This window comes from Thunnus albacares, chromosome 5 (assembly GCF_914725855.1).
Source record: "Thunnus albacares chromosome 5, fThuAlb1.1, whole genome shotgun sequence".
NCBI classification, from domain to species: Eukaryota; Metazoa; Chordata; class Actinopteri; order Scombriformes; family Scombridae; genus Thunnus; species Thunnus albacares.
Genome location: NC_058110.1, coordinates 14,291,195 through 14,308,700, shown reverse-complemented (window position 1 = coordinate 14,308,700; position 17,506 = coordinate 14,291,195). Strand labels below are relative to the sequence as shown.

Genomic DNA, 17,506 nt, shown 5'->3' with positions numbered 1-17,506 from the left:
GCAATATTGTAAATTCAGCATGAATATAAGTAGTTTCAGTAATACATTTTAATCTCTTCAAGGAGAAGAAATTATGAATATTTATATACAAGAGTGTCACAGGCACCTTCAGGGAATTAACAAAGAAACTGGTACAATTAAGACAAATTGTTGTTTCAATTTTTCAAAGATTTTCACCTGATAATAAACTGCCATGTTTTTATGTGTCATTTCCTGCTGCAAGAGGACGCTGTTCACCGCATATCTTATATGTTAAATGGTCCTTTTGTAGTGAAGACAGCTGAGAATATGTTTCTGAAGATAACGATAAAAAATACTTACAGTATACATGATACAGAACAATATAACAACACCACAAACTAAAGTGTAAGATATTACCATATAGTTGAATCAATACCTATCTGACAGTCTCAAAAATGTTATGAGCTTCATAAAGATGCACCAGCTTTTATTGCATTGGATTGCATTAATTTAAAAGATGCTGATGTCATTTTAAAAGTAAAATTCACAACTCTAGTCTGTCATTAAAATCACCAAGATACTATGTGTTACCAGTATAAACCAGTGAATGTGGGTGAGAATTTAAGACATAGTGAATTGTTTAATGTTGTTAGCAGGATTTTCAGATTTTTTCACTAAGTGCTGATGTCTTGACATGATCAAGAGCTGAAGAATGTTTTATTCAAAACTTCTTTTCCCTTATTCTTCATCGAAGAAAAGAAATACTGTGTTAAAAAAAAATCAGTTTGTGGCAACGATACAGAAGAAGCATCGATATGTCGCTGTGACAACACTAGTATGTGTAACAGTATCTTTCTCCCTCCATGTCCAGCTCATCACAGCCAGCTGAGCCAGCAGCAGCAACAACACACGCTGCCTCCGGGACACTTCCAGGTGAGACGCATGCTCGCTGCAGACGACATCCAGGACGACTTTGACTGGGACTCCATCGTCTAAACGGAGTCGTCAGTCGAACGGAGGGATGAAGAGAGAGACTGGAAATGAGAAAGAGACATAGAGACATATGAGGTATGGGACTGGCCAACCTGCTCCTTTCACCAGTGTGAGAAAAAACGGAAGACAATCCAAGAGAAAACAAACGTTAAGTAATTTGTCTGATCTCGCTGGCCTTTTTTTCTGCTACAAGTGGATGACGAGTCTAAAGACAATCATTTAAAAAATGAGACTTACACAGGATTGGACCGAGCCAAGATGTAAACACACATCATCCAAAACTAAAGGACGTCTGAAGCTCTCTGAATTGTCTCATGTTGTGTGCCCCCTCCCTCAGTGCCAACAGGGTTACGAGTCGCCAAAGTGTTGTCGAAACATCTGTGAATTGTTTTCTTTTTGTTTTCTTAAATCTTTTGTGTTTCCAGCTACAACTTGTGTCCCATGTCTGCAAATTATCAGCAAATGTGATCGAGTGGAGGTAACGAATAGAAAGTTTGTTCTTCTCCAAACTTTCCAAACTGCAGAAAATGAATTTTGCTTGTCATTCACATGCATTCAGCAGGTCCAAATATTTCAGATGTTTTCTTCTTTTCTCTTCATTATTTTCATACCGGGCATCTGTGTTGTTTTTTTTTGTAGAAGAAAGTAATGATGTTGTACCTGTAACTTGAATCAGTGAAGGGTGAGTGGAGCACCACCTGCTGGTTAAAACAGGCACCATATTGCTTCCTCTGCCAAAAAAAAAAAAAAAATTCTATGCACCACTGTCTGTTCTGTCTTTATCTTTGTTACTTCACGTTGGACACCAGTTGTAAACGTTTTTACTTTATCATTTCAAATGCCATTGTTGTGTGTGTGTGTGTGTGTGTCTGTCTGTGTGTGTGTGTGTGTGTAACTGTCCATGGTGCCATGTTCTCAGGGTGTTTCGCTCACATGCCATGTCAAACCAACACAAAGCCATTTACATGTCTGTATGTGAGGTTGCCGTGTGTTGTACGGTGCAATCAGTGTTCACTTCTTGTCGGCGAACAGCGAGCGTCCTGGTGACTGTGGTCAAAAGTAAAGTCTTCATTTGTCAGCTTATAAGCTAACTGATATAAAATACTGTGGAATAAGCTTTTTCAGCAGCTCATGCAACAGCCACTAATTAAAATTAAAACAATATGCTGGCTAGACTTTGGACATCGTGAACAATAATCCGTTGTTTTCTGAGACATAATTTAGTTTTTTCCAATTTTTATAATTTGAGGAAAGTGCATATCAATTATGAGCAGACAGGGAAGGTCGGCCGTGATTTTCGAGATGCCTCATTAAGAAGAAGACAAGCATTTTTTTGCACAACACCTAGCTTGATAGCATCTAGTGAATGAGAGAAATAAAAGATAACGGTGAACTTTTTAATTCTTTATTAAGATGATCAGCAAGGGAGCAAAATTAAACAAAATGCTCAACTTTTTTTTTTACTGTGATGTTTACTTTTGTCTGTGTGTACAAGTGTGTATAGTCTTCTCTGATTTTCTTTAGCATACCGCTCCGTGTAGCTCAAAAGATACTCATAAGAAACAAATACTTTGTTTGTATTAAAGTGGGTACACAGTGAAACATGAGACCTTAAAGTGCTCTTTGGTTTGGAGGATCTCAGTGATTGTTAGGATGGTCAAAACAAGGTCTCATTGTAGAAAAAAGAATACTCTTTATTATTGCCATTAAATGCTGTATTACAGTGACCAGCATTATATATATCTTGTATGTTTGTGTGTTGTTGTCCATGTAAATAACAGTATGTTACTCCTCTGTTTGCCCTTGAAAAACACAGACTGATAAAAAGAAAAAAAAAAGCAAATGGAGAGAAAGTATTTTGTTATTTGTCATTCAGGAGACACCGTATGTACATACCTTCGGTATATTGTAAATAAGTGATAAAAAAAAAAATCGGCATTGGCGTTCTGTGTGTCATAGATAATCTGTGTATGGCGATTCAACAGTTAAAATCTGTTTCAGTGTTTATTAAAATGTCATTGATCATTTTTACTGCGCTAACATGAATCTGCTGTCGTTATTTCATCAGCTGTTGGCACGTTTCACTTCAACAGTCAATGAAAAAAAATATTTAAATGATGCTGGACAAGTTGCTTAAGTGCTATTCATGACTCTAAATCTACAACTCAGCAGGAGTCACATTTGTAAATGTTTACTTTGTCGTTGTTATTGAGATAACTTTTTCCTCCTTTCCTCTGTGCTGTTTTGACCTTTGCAGCGTGCTGTCCAACAGGTGTCAGTCTAGTGCCAAGCAACAGTTTGTTTGCACTCCATCGCATGTAAACTCAACAGACCACCCATGCTTGTCTGTGTGAAAGTCACACGATGTTCTAACTGTATTTATGGCTCCTTTTCATTTGGAAAACCTGTTCAAAAAGCAGCTACCGCTTGCTAACACACAGCAGCCACAGATGTAAGCTGCCAATTTTCATTACTCAAACAAAATTGATGTTTTTAAAGGATCAATACGGATGTGTTATGGATGCTTGTTTCATTCACTGTTTGCTTTTACGGTTAAAATCGGTTTAAAAAAATATGAGGCTGCAGAACAGCTTTATTTCATTCACTTTCTTGGCTCTTAACTATGTGATTAAGGATTATTTGAGACAGCTCAAAGCTCTGTTTACATCTCTCTCCATTCATTCAGAGAGCACTGGAACAGCCTGTTGCTTTAGCTTTCTAATTATTTAAACTGGCCTGTAGTTTGAAACGCCTGTCTTGTCTTGATAAATAAGTCGGTCTATTTATCTTTATTTCCAAGTGTGTGTTTGCGTGTGTGCGTGCTGCTGATATTGCAAGGTTTGCAAACAGGGTGTCTGGCTGCGCACCAAGAGGGCTGAAACCACCTTACTGCCCCTATCCAGACACCCTCCTCCCAACCCAACCTGCCCCTTGCGCCTCAACCCGCCCAGCCCACCACCAGTACCAGCACCCCTCCTCCACTCTCAGCACAGTCACTTACACACACTCTCTTCTTTCTCTCTCCTGCTGTGTGTGCCAGTCCCTCTCTCTCCCTTCACTTCCTTAAAGTGGCCAGAGCTCATCTCTTTTTGCTCTTGTCCTGTCTACATCCCTCCACCACTCTTCTTTCTTCCCGCTCCAACTGAGAGAGTGATCAGCTCCGGCTTGGCCCCGTCTGCCTTCAACCTCTACAAGTCCAAAAAAGAAAAAAGGATCTCAGACTGCTATTTTTCCCAAACTTCCCCAGAAGACTTCATTTTCATTCTTGACCTTTTTTGGTCCTTCATCCTTCCTCTCCGAAGAGGCCGGTTGGTGTGTGTGTGTCTGGCGTGCACGAAGGCTCCGGTGTCGTGCTCTTTGTCCCGAGGGAGTCCCTAAAGGTAGTGACTGGAGGAGAAAAGTTTTCACCACGATGAATGTTCAGCTGCTGCTCCTGTTGGCCCTGGCTGGCCCTTTCTGTGCCTTCACACATGCAAGTAAGTAAACTCTCCGCTATCACCGTCCTGCTGTTAGCACACTGTGTCCCCCTCTCTCCATCTGCCTCCATGTGCCCACACCACACCACTCTTTGTCTGCTTTAATCCCTGTTGATTTTCATACAATAACACAATGGGGGCTGTTTTCAAATGGGAATAAGTTCAATTTTAATGTGTGTAGCTGTTAACTAATGAATTATTTCTCATCTTATTCAAGTCATTTACACTTTTGATATTTTTAATGTTTATACTGTTAAATCATCACTGAAAACCGCCGGCTCATATGTTCCACCTTGGCTGAGACTCACTCTCCAAACTTTCTGGTGTTAATTTAACAAAGACAGAGCCAAGTGGACAGACTGTGTTGATTTTAACAGATGCCCTTCCTCTATCTTTCTCACATTTTCACACACTACCTCTGAACTTTGAGCAGCAAAGGAAAAAAAAAAAAAAAAAAAGTTTGATTTGGAGACACAAGGGAGAAAAGTGATGTAATGGCAGGAGCTCTGCTGCCTCGTGTCTGTAAATTCTTGGCACAGGCAATGAGAAGAAAGGAATATCCTCTGGAAGGCTCCCAAAACAGGGCTCATACACAGAGAGGGAGGGATGGCTGTAAACTGTAACATACACCATACACATTTATCTGAAAGCTTATCTACTGCCTCCTCTTACTTCACTCCTGACTCACTCTTTTCTCTTTTCCTCTGTTTTTTTTTTTTTGCTTTACATCTGTTCTCTCTCTTGCCTCTCTTAATCCCTATATGTATGTTTCCTCTCTCTGTCTCTTTCTTTCTTTCTTTCTTTCTTTCTTTCTTTCCTTCCTTCCTTCCTTTGCCTTGACCAGCAGTGTTTGCCCGGGGGGAAGCAGCAGGCATGGAGGGAGGGGGTGTGGCTGAGGGCCTGAGGGAACTGCAGGGCAGGGCAGGGCTGGTTTGCGTGCGTGTATTAATAGAGGGAGGCTCTATATTTAAGAGGGTCATATGGATGAGAGAGAGAAGCAAGAGACAGGAAGAAGGGAGAACACCCCGTACGTGATGACCTATAAGAGGCGCCCCACCCTCTCTTACCCACATGTTGTTAGACCGTACGGCACCCCGCCCCTTGGCACTTACCCATCTTTGGTGGGGTATCAAGCATTACCACTTAAACTTCTCCCCCCCCACCCCTCCCACTTCTCCCTCGGTCTCTTAACAGTCCTCCGCCTCTCTCCTAACTCTTTGCCCCCTTCCCTTTTTCCAGCTTGATGAGTCTGGACCCCGGGGGACAGGGTTGGTGTAAAGACAGGGGGAGCTGAGAGAGGCTGGGTCTATTTTTAAACAACAACCTTTACCGGTCGGAGGCGACGTGCCTGTACCATTTCCATGGAGGTTTACTCTGAAAAAGAAGGTCCTTATAAAACTTCCAGAGCGATTCTCCTCTGCCACCTCCCAAAGAAAAGAGGAAACAAAGAAAATAGCTCATTCCTCATCCATGCTTCAGAAACAGGGTCTTTTAACTCCCTAGCGCCCGCTCACTTAACTAGCAAACCCCATGTATCCTGTAAAACCCTACACCCCCGCTCCCCCCTCGCCTCCCCCCACCCCTCCAGTCTCCTTCTTAATGAGTTTTGTCTGCCTCCCTGGTCCAATAACATCCCCGTCACATCTGGCCGTCGAAGGGAGAGGTCAATGCCCTTTGTCCGTGCCTGCGTCTAGAAATGACTCAAATGTTGCGCTCACACTCTAAATATGAGACACATGCTGGGTAAAGAGGGACCATGAGGAACGGGCGCTTCTCACGTCAACTCTGTCTCGTTTTGAGAAAACAAAAACGCTCAGTCATACTTCCAAAAATTTCTGCTAGGAGAAAGAAACATCTGTTTATGGAAAAGAGGTTGCCATTTCAGCCCAGACCAAGCCCAATCCCCGACAGTGTGCTGCAGGCACTTTTTATCACATGAGAGTGGGACTCCAGAAACATGACTAAATAAGTAGCAGAGCATGGCCCAAACCCAACTGTAGAGGGACTTTTTGTGTGTGTGTGTGTGTCTCCTCTATGAGTACCAGCACAAATGTCTCATATCTCTAGCACCTACGTGTGCTGCAGGGTGAGACATGGTGCAAGAGAAAGTAAGGAAAAAAAAAAAACAGAGCCGCTGACTAAGGAACACTTACACAACTGGGTGGGTGTTTTATGATGTGGGAGTTGGATTTGAAGGTTAGCAAGATTAGAAATACATTAAGGGGCTGGCTTGATAAATTTCTAGAGGTCAGGAGTGTTGCTTTTATCTGGGGTGTTTTGTTTTGACAGAAAAGGAAGGAAATGGAGAGAGTAAAAGTGATGCTACAGCGTGATCTATTTATTTTGTCATTTCTACATCTTCCCTTGCATTCCATGTCATCCCTGTTCTGATTCATTACATTTTAGGAATTTAATCAGACCTGTTAAACTTAGAGATTAAAGGCCCACTTGGTCTGGTACCAGTTCGTGCCTCGGATGATAGAGTCCAGATGGGACTTGCTGCATGTCCTCATATCTAAGTTAGCCCAGGAGGGGAACAAATCTGTTCCTGTTTGAGTGTGGACGCTCATTGTGTTGCCTCTGTGATAAGACTGGCTGAGAATATTCCACTACAGCTTGTCTCCTGCTTCAAAATCCCCAGTGTGCAGTGCATGGCACGCCCCAGTATCTCCACAGCTGACTCCTACTGGTTTAGCGGGGGAGGTTATACCGTACGGCATCTCGTCATAGTGCAGCGAGATGGGCAGGGCGCCTATCTCTCACATTTCCCTCCTCCAGCGCCGCAAAAACATTCCTGGGCTCCAAAGGTGGACACACACAGTCCCTCCCATCGTCTGTATGGACGCTTTCCCTCCCACACAGGACTGTGAATTAGTAGCTATCTCACACACACACACACACACACATTCACACAAATAGGGGGCCTCAGTGACAGCTGATTGTGATCGTAATGGATGGAAGCTGCTACTCCCTCCTTTTCGGTCTCACACTGTATATCATTGCCCCCCCCCCCCCCTCACTCTTTCACTCTCTCTGGAGGTTTTATTTCTGCTGGGCAGGAGTGAAGCCCCATGTGGGTGCCTCTTTCTCCCAGCTTTTTACTTTATTCCTTTACACTTCGCTCACTTTTCACTCAGCTCTTTGTCTGCCTGCGTTTTTATACTCCACCTCACCCTTCCTTCCCTGAGTATCTCCATCACTCCAGCTTTTTTTTGAAGAATGATTCACAGTCCCAATTATATGTTGAAGACAGCATCATCACCGCTTGTGTTCTACTTGTATTTACCTGCTTTGTTCTTTTCTCTTAATAACTTAATGAGTGAGAAAATATATTTATAATTTGGGTGAACAGACACTTTAAAGCCCTGTCAAAGGCTGAGACAGCCATAGTTTTACATATATACACACACACACACACACGCCCATAAACACATGCTGTGGTGCTTGCTAACTCTTGCTGAGTGGCAGGATGATTTCAGGCTGTTTCACATGGAAATGGATGCCAAGGAGTACGTGTGGTCAAAATGATGTCATGGTGGGTAAAATGACCTGCGTGCACCGCTGAAAATTTGGAATAATAAGAACAACGCCACAGTTACGTAAACCTTTCTCAGTCTAGGATTGAGAGAGTCAAAAGGAAACTGGAACCACTTCCAACTTTGCGGTGTTGCAGTTTTTTTTGTGTGTGTGTGTGTTGAGATTTCACACAACGCCACTAAACTTTGGCGGTTTCGAGGTGTCTGGTCATCATTAGACGCACGACAAGCGTGACTCTGTGGTACGAAAATCATATCTGCATCTACATGGAGCTCGAGCGGTACTCTTCTTGCATGTGACCCTGTGCTCCGTCCCCCCCGAGGATTAACAGAGGGTCACTTGCGTACATACTAACCACTACACACAGGCTCACATATTGCTGTGAGCAAAGACAGCAAATCAAAGACAGACCATGTTCACAATGAATTCAAGCAGCAGAAGGGACACTGGGCTGCTCCCTGGCTTCTCATTTAACATACCGTTCCCTCGCAACTCCCCTCCACCCTTTTTTACTTTCCCTCCTGCTTCCCTTTCTCTCTCTCTCTCTCTCTCTTTCTCTCTCTCTCTCTCTCTCTCTCTGGGGATTCAGCCTTCTCAAAGGTTTGCAGCAGCAACAAACCTATCCTTAGGGAGTGGCAGGGTCACGGAAAGGAAGATGGGAGCGAAAAGTAGTAGATTAAAAGGAAAAGAGAGAGGGGATGTGAACCGCAACAGTCTCACCCTCTCTTACTCACTAATGCAGCTGTATTAACCCACGATAGTCAGCACAGTGGGGAGGAAATACTACTCAGAGCTAATTGTGGGAACTGTGCACATAATGAAACAATTGTTGGTGGAGGTTGAAGGGGTGATTACACATAGCGCAAGGCCATACTCTGTGAAGCGCAGACCATTTTATCATCACTTACAGACGTTCCAAACAAACAGTCTCCATTTGAAAACCCCCTTCAATACTCGACCGCGGTGGGAACAAATGTTTTGTTATATTTACCCCGCCTGTTGCTAATGAACACGCTAGCCAGCACAGGACTAGGAATAACTGCACCAGTTGTTAGACAAGTCCAGCCATTCAGAGTTATTTTTACCCTTGTAAAGTATTTTCTATTATTTCAAGTATTTAGAACAATTGGTGAAAACCGGAGATGGAGAGAACATGATGTCAGACGCTAAGTTTAGAAGACTTGCATAGATGCTTGTCCCCTGGTCTCTACAGTAAGAAAGTTTTTAAAGGAGAAGCAGAGTTTTTTTTTTTTTCTTTTCCAAGGAGAAGAAGCAATTTCAGGCCAACATCTTGTCAGTGGAAAGTTAACTGTAGACCGTAATTTTGGTGCCACACTGAAAACTACCTCCTTAATTTTGAAGTAGCGCTGTCCAGGCTGAGCTTTCAGTTGTGGCTGGGAGGATGTTGAACGTGGGGAGATGGAACTAGGGTTATTGGAGGGAAATGATTAGGTTGAACCCAGGCCCCTTCATAGTCCAGGCCTTGATGAAAGACAGGAGGATAAATACATGTCTTCATACAGTCGCTGAATGCAAAATGGGAGCTTCCATTTAACTGCAAGCACAGACATCTTCTAAACTCTGACAAAGCCTGTCTTTTAGATGTTAGATGGCAATTTAAAAAAAAAAAAAAGTTCTAATTTTCTTGAAGTCACCCTCCACTCAAAAATGTTTTGCTTCTCGAATGTTTGAGCTTCACTGTGCAGGATGATTTTATGTGCACTAGAAGGCTTTTTTTCACATTCATCGGCTGAAAGTGGAAAGTTTCTCGGTGCTCATTGACAATACAGTTTTACGAGCATGATTTGTGACATCACAAATAGTTTTTGGAGCCAATCCTGGTGCAATATTCAGCTTACACAAGTGTGATGTGGAAACTTGAAACTTCCAGTGCACATACACTGAGAATAGACTTTACAGTGAAAAAGGAGACATCTTATGTCCAGTAGTTAAACTTTTGAGATTAAATATATTTGCATATTTCTAGATTCAGAATTTTTAATGAGGGAGAAGGAGTAGGTGTCATTTTAAGGATTTTAACAACATAATTGAACTTTTTTTGTGTGGAAATATTATATCAGACGCAAATTATTATTCAAAGTAGAGTATACATGCATCTTAAAACAAGTCTGCATGGGATCTTTAAGATTGATATTGGATAGTAATTATACAAAAAAAACAAAGACAGAACAACAACTTCAGAATTAGGACATCTTCCTGAGATTGTCTTTTTGATGGTCCTCTCACAATCAGTTGTCCCTGATACCCCACCCTTAAATAACTGCACATGTAAAATGACTGAGAGCTAATAAAACATCCTGTGCTCTCCTCACACATCAACTGCTGCAGCGGTGGCTCTCTGCACAGGAAATGAGGCAGAGGATGTGGCATGCCAGTACGCACAGAATACCAGCCCTAAAGACAGGATGGAGGGGTGGGGGAATGGAGGGAAGATGTATGTTTTATGACGTCATGGGGTGTGGTGGTCATGCTGTCACGGTTGCCGTGTGCTGGTGACAGGAAAAGTGTCACGAGGTAGTGTGAGAAGGAGGAAAGGTCATGTCATGATATGTCAGGGAGGAATGTGAACATTTACCTTGTTCATTTTTACCTTTTTTGGCACTGATCTGGATCTGGGTCAATATGACGGAGTATAGTGGAGCTTGGCGATGTTCAATATTCTAATTTATTGTACCTTTATATAACAGTGTTGTTACTTCGTTCACATATCTAGATATCATGTTTCACAGTTGTCTTGTCTAAATGAATGATGAAAATTTTTTACCAAAATCTATCACAGTGTGAAATATGAAGTGTAAAATGAATACATTTTAAAGAAAACCACTGAAAAATATTTAATTCAAATGTGATTTTGAATACTTCAGTAGAGATTTTTACATCTATATCAAGATAATTCTGTGCTACTAACTGCAATATTATTTCATCCATACAGACACAAAGAGGCTTTAATTTGATTTGTTTTCATCACTGGAAAATGACATACATTACGTGTTTTAGGTTTATTACAACCATTAAAGGGTTCAACATTTAGAAAAATACTGGCAGGAATATTTCAGACTTCAGAGACAAAGAGTGCATTTTGCCAAACCAATTTAAAATGGTTTCCCAGCAGCACCATGTAACATGAAACAAATGACAAAAATAATATATAAATAAGTATTATTATTACAACAACACCTGCATTTGAACCCATCTGTGATCTCTCTACTAATTGCTCCCTGACTCTCTCTAGGCCCTACAGGAACCCCTACAGGTACTCTTCCGGGCATTACCACAGTACAAGCTTCAGCAACTGATCTTCCCATGACCACTCACGCCATAGCAGATGAGACTACAGTTCCTACGAAAGAGGATCTTACTTTCGTCACTAATCCTCCTATAACAACTCCAGCAGCGGCCCCTGAGGCTGCAACAGATGCCATCACTGTGGCGGACACTCCCTCTGTTACCAAGGACCACGTCAGTGAGTCAGATACCCCCGTTCCTGCTTCTACTGCAGCATCACAACCCCTTACCACTCATCTTCCTGTTGTGAAAACCGAAGCCCCCTCTGATCCAGCAAAGGTTGAGGACCAAACTGAGGCGACGGGAGCCGCCGAGGAAGGCACGGGTGACGAGGTGGTCGTGGAAGAAGGCACAGAGGGTGAGGAATGTGTGGGGTGGGGGTTTGGGTAGTGATGGTGGTCAGTTTGAATTCAGGTGTTCCTATTGACTGATGTGATGTGATAGACAAGCTCAAACTCTGCGAAGGGTTTTAAAAGTCACACACAGGCTTAATCTCCCCAAAAACAGACTCTTTCTCACTTTCCTACAGGTTATTAATCTTTTTCTAGATAGATACTGTAGATAAGTGGATGGCATTTGATTAATTCTAAGGGTAAAAATGACTCATGACGCCTTCACTGGTCTACATATTAAAATATCTCTTGTCTTTCTGTCCCTCAGATGGCCTGAGCTCTGGCCAGGTAGTCGGCATCGTGATTGGCGCTCTGTTGGCAGTGGTCATCGTCATTGCCGTGGTGATTGCTGTTGTGAGGAGGATGGGCAAATACTCGTGAGTACTTCCCCTCTCCCGGTGAATGCAGACAGTTAAAATAATGTTGTGCAGTGAGTCATCACTACTGGTTTCCTCTAAATATGGAGTGAAAATGCATGAGCTTTTAGTCACAGCGGACACATCCTGTGATGAAATAACACAGCCAGTGATGTCATGGATCTTGGTGAGAGAGTTCTGTGTGATAAGATGACCTCGCATGCCCAAACTGCATAGCATTTAGACCATAACTGGTGCTGAAAATGTTTAAATGCCGACCTTCCCTCGAGAGAGCAATAGAGGTCCCATCTTGATGACAGTATTCCCACAAACCACACCCTCCCCTCCGAGGATACTGTCATGTGCTGCATGTCACGCTAATGATGAATGTCTTTTTTTGTCACAGGTCTGCCAAGAACAAAAAACCTGCGAAAAAAGACAGCGCTATGGTTTCTGTAAATTTTCCCTATTTGAATCTTTCATCTAACCACTTTAACGCCTCCTCCCCCTTTATTTCACAGACGTGTAAGACGTCTTTTACCCAAAAACTACTGACAAAGTTTGACAGTTGCTGCTCCTTTTGCTGACACACAGTCCTGTGGCCCAATGGGTAAAATTAGGCATTGATGGTGACAAGTGGCTCTATTTGGCCTTATAATGAGCCTGTTTATTTACTCAAGCGTCTGTCTATGTGGCCAAGTGTCATCAAGAAGACTGGCTCTATATGAACAGCTTGATTTGTCCCCTTGTCTGTCTCACCAGCCGTAGAACAGGGAGCTTGTGTTTGTCAGAAGTGGGGCAGCAACGCAAAACTGCAGCTTGGTTTTCATCTCAGGAACTAATTATGAGTCTTCCTGTGATTGTTGGTCTATTTTTAAAAGGTTTATTTCACAGAATATCGTCTAAAAATCATCCCTGACTTAAGATACACTTTAAAAGGGGTAAGTGTAGTCTGCAAACTAATGTTGTCAGCTCTCACTTAAAAAAATGTCCCTTTCTTTTTTGTTTTTGATAAATACACCTCCTATGTAAAACTTATGTTGCCTCTTTTTTTTGTATATGTACCTACATGTTAAATCTTTTACTTAAATGTACCCCCATTTTGTTTCCATGTGCCCTCATAATGGAAAAAATTAACTGTACATCCATGAAACGACACTAAACAAAACAAGTCCACCAATGAATTAACTTCAAAATGAGTTCAACCTCAGATACTCTAACAGCTGTAGATACGGGTAATCCTCCTTTTTCAAGCACTGACAGTCTGACTCTCTCTTTTTATCCCACAGCCCCTGAGGAAAAAGTCGGCCAAGCAGCAGGAGCGCTCGAAGTTCTGGAAATTCTGAACTACTGAACTGTGATGTCATTTCCGATCATTAAAACAAGCACGATACCAGAACTAAACGAATCTAACCAGGACTCTGGACTGTTGCCCAAAAAGAGGGGGAGGGAGACTTGTGTGTGTGTTTATGTATGTACTGTATGTGAGACAAGAGGGGTACATGAGCAAACATCATCACCTCCCCCCGCTACCTCCCTGACCCCCTGGAGCCATCAATATAAAAGGCTCTGTCTTCCCCTACTCCAAACCCTCGGAGAGAACAAAACAAGGTGACAGCAAGATGTCACAAAGAATTTCAGGGCTTTTCAAATGCATTTGTTTAAAAAAAAAAAGAGAGAGAGAGAGAGAGAGAGAGAAATAGAGAGTTATCTGGCATCTGGGGGAAAAAAGTCTCTCTATAAAGTGATACTCTTACAGTGACTGGCTTAGATTTACATGCAGGTTGAAGAAAAAGACATAAAATGAAAATCCAGACTAAACAAAAGGAAATTAAATAGACAAGGAAGGTGTGAGCAGGAAAGGAGGCAGGAAAGACTGTTACAAATTCCACAGGATGTATATACAATGCAAGGGGACTACATAGTATACAGCTAATGACTTTCTCATATGTTGCAGTTGCATAGGCTAGCATTTGATATTATGGAATACACAGTACATACAGGCAGCCTTAGGCTATTGTTGTGGCTAACAGACCTTTAAAAATACCCTGAGCACCAGTTAAAACATTTTCTCACGTAGCCAGAATCCCTGATATGTTGGCCAACTGTATGAAGCACCGTGTGCAGAAGTTGTTCTGACATACATGTAGCACACCCAGGAGCTCTGAGGGCTACCGTGGGGCTAACAGAAAAAGAAAAAGGCACCCCTCATTTGCAAGAGTAACGTGACATTCTGCCCACTTTAACACTGACATATAAAAACCTAATACATATCTGTGAAATTTAGCAGAAGGGTTTGTGCCACTGTCTCTGGTATTCTCTAGGTAGTTAGGAGGATTTTAACTTTTGAAGTGCATTATTAATGTGAATTGACTGTACTTTTTAACTGCCACCCATTCCAAAACAGACCAGCTTTGATGACTTCTGGCTTCCTTGCCAAAGCGTGTTCCTTGTAAAGGCTTACACACAGCCAGCGGTTGTTCAACATAGTAATAGCATTGTCTTGACAATGTATTCATAGTACTTCTGTTAATAGTTAGATTACCAGAACAGCCATCCAGTCTATAAATTGAGCTAAACCCAGATTGCGTAAACAGGACGACATTTTATAGTTGCACTTAGTTTTAGTGCACAGTGTTGGCAGTAATGCCCTTTTTTTGTTATTTTTGCAATTGTAAGTGTGCATAAATGGGTGTACAAATAATTAAGTCTCAGCTTAGCTCCGCTTGCTTTACAAACTCGTTTAATATGTGCACTGAATGAGTGATGTAATGTTTAATGAATAGGCTTTAGACACTGCAAACATTTGCAACGACGTTTGTTTGTTTCCTCCCTTCTGCTTTGCCACATATTATCAGTTCTAGGTCTTTAATTTGTGCCATCTGATTTGTTTGAACCCTTTTATTTAATTGCAGTGTTTTTGTTCATACTGTTTCAATAAAAAACTGAAAACACTCCACAAAGTAGTTCACTCAATTGTTCACTGAAAGCTCTCTTTTGTCTTCTGTGCATGAATAGCTTTTTCAAATATTTGTTTATTGTCCTCACCATTTCCTATCAATTAGATTAGTAACCATGGCAACGCCAAAAAGTCAATACATTCTTGAGTAGCACTGTATTCAATCTTGAGCCAGGCCAAAATACTTGTAACAGTTAAAATCTTCTGACACTTCTCCATTTCCAAGTGCAACTCACACACATCATTAACAGCTTCCACAGGGGCAGCATCCAGCTGCCCGCTCTGATTGGTTCACGTAATGCTTCAAATTTTTGAAAAAAAACAAAAAAAACAACAACCCTTTTTCGGAGTGGAAACAAACAGCACCAAATATGGAGGACCATATGGCCTCGAACCGTTGAGTCGGTTGAGCCCTCTGACAGTTAGGTGTGTTTTTTATGTCATGTTGTGGAGTTTTTCATATGGTGCTGTTAAGCTGAGGCAAGGCTCCAACAGTAGGCTGCGAGTCGCACAGAGATGCTCTGTGTCTGGCTCCCTCTCCTCCGTGTGGTTTTAGGCAGCGGCCCAACGCCCACCACCTCAGCCTCTGCCCCACCGGCGAGCTTCATAACTCCCTTTAGCTCACTCTCTCGCTTCAGACTGCTGGGAACAATGGAGTCTTTTGAGAGGGGCACATGGAGAAGCTATGGGCCGTGGCTGTGAAACTGCTCGCCAGCAGCTCCCTCTCGTTCCTTCAGCAAAAGGGGGAATTCTGTACATCGCTACAGGGTGGAGTCACTTCCTGGGTGGGCCCAGCATTGATCATGTGCATTTACACACGCACTCACACACAGAAACACTCAGACACAGACCCAGATCACTAACTGTGTACCGACTGTGCAGATGAGCACATGTTAAAGCTATCATAACAGTCATGCTCCAGCAAAATGTCCCAGCAGAAGAAGCTATTAAGCTACGCCATAAAAGTGAGTGATTCACGGAGTCAGATTCATGACACATGGTTACGCCACTGCAAACACAGGTCTATGTCTCATATTTAATTATCAGGCTCAAAACAGGATGCTTATGTGGTGTGCAGGCATAAATATGAGCTGAGTGTGTTGGAGGCTCTGCATAGTCACATGTGTTGGTGTGGTCCGCCACATGTGTGTATCTGGTCTGTACATGTTATATACAGTATATATCTATAAATACAGACACAATGCATGAGTCTGTGTGTGTACATGTGGAATAAATCATCAGAATTCCTTTTTTTTTTTTTTTTTGGTATTTAGACATTACACAAAGTCTCCCCTCCCCTTTCCTGAGCTCGTCTCAGGGCGACTGAAAAACAGGAAGGAGGAAACTGCTCAGCTCTATCAGACAGATTGATGAGGCAATATCTTTTCCTCCAAATAAAACCACACCTGTGTATTTTGATTTAACAGAAGAATGTGTGTTTATTTTTGTCTGTACAGCAGCAAATGAAATTTGGTTTCTTATAGCTGACTGTGAACTGTCTGTTTGTGATATATTCCACACAGAAGAGACGTGTAATCTGGACTGGTCATCGTTTTCACATGTAGGAAAGCTGTTGGTGCTCACTCAGCAAAAAATAATCCCGTGACGGTGTAAGGAGAGCACAGATTGTATAACAATAGAGGACCGGGGATTTCTAAATGCAGGACTTGAAATAAACACCAGACATCAGAGTAATTCCCCTAAATTTGCTTTTGGCAGGTGAGGCTGTCTTAGAGAACAATTTGGGTTGTAGCATACATGTGCTCAATATTTTCAATTAAAAAACACTGGATTTTTTTTGTTGTTGTTGTTTTTTGCAGTATCTTAGAGAGAGTTTCTTATGTAAGGCAATCCAACAAACAAAGGATATGAAACAAGTTATGCCCAACAACAAATATCTATTTGTACCATAAAATAGTTTTGGTCACTTTGTTCTCCTTAATATTCAGTTGCTATTAAAATCTTACAACACAGATTATTAACCTGGATAAAACATAACAGCAGGTTGTTCTTTTATTCTTTGTAGAAATATCTATTCTGGGCAATTCTTTGGGCCACCTATTGGCAAATCTTGCTTAAAAAACAAGTGTGAAAAATTGCAATAATTCAAGATGTTATAGAAAGTCTTCTATTAGAAACTTTACATTTCCTCCACATTGAGCGATTAAAGGATACAACTAAAACAACTCACTGACCAGCATTATTTTACAGTGTTTCTACTTAATGAAAACATTAAAGATGTAATGAAGTACCAGATTTTAGTAGTTAAATTTTGTCTGCCCTGTATATTTAAATAGATTCCTCTAAAAACAACCATCCATCCATTCCCTAAATTGCTCATTTCCATCAGGGTCACACATATGCTATCAAACCTTGGGTGAAAGGCACTCATACAGGCAAGAAAGTCACATCTATAGTCATATAGTTTCAGCAGTTCATCATGCATGTCTTTGGATTGATTGGAGAAAATAGAGCATGTGGAGGAAACACAGAGGAAACTAACTACCTCCACACAGAAAGGCCCAA

At 41.8% G+C, this 17,506-nt stretch overlaps 2 protein-coding genes across 12 annotated transcripts in view; both read left to right on the top strand.

Annotated features, from left to right (window-relative positions):
- Positions 1–2,985, top strand: part of LOC122982554 (forkhead box protein J3-like) — a 66,131-nt gene extending 63,146 nt beyond the window's left edge. For all 6 annotated transcript variants that reach the window (XM_044351922.1, XM_044351920.1, XM_044351921.1 and 3 more), the window contains exon 13: positions 833–2,985. In XM_044351922.1, the coding sequence (XP_044207857.1) occupies positions 833–957 (125 nt within the window). In that variant the 3' untranslated portion in view covers positions 958–2,985. The remainder of the gene's footprint in view (positions 1–832) is intronic.
- Positions 2,986–3,928: 943 nt separating this feature from the next.
- On the top strand, positions 3,929–14,973 carry si:ch211-156j16.1 (uncharacterized protein LOC564557 homolog). Of its 6 annotated transcripts, none has more exons than XM_044352185.1 (6): positions 3,929–4,430; positions 11,221–11,631; positions 11,934–12,042; positions 12,428–12,470; positions 12,903–12,962; positions 13,311–14,973. In XM_044352185.1, the coding sequence occupies exons 1-6, from the start codon at positions 4,367–4,369 to the stop codon at positions 13,365–13,367; spliced, it is 744 nt and encodes a 247-aa protein (XP_044208120.1). In that variant the 5' UTR covers positions 3,929–4,366; the 3' UTR covers positions 13,368–14,973. The 6 variants fall into 6 exon arrangements, with proteins under 6 accessions (XP_044208120.1, XP_044208119.1, XP_044208123.1 ...); XM_044352184.1 differs by having other exon boundaries at positions 12,428–12,476; XM_044352188.1 differs by lacking the exon at positions 12,428–12,470.
- The last annotated feature ends 2,533 nt before the right edge of the window (positions 14,974–17,506 follow it).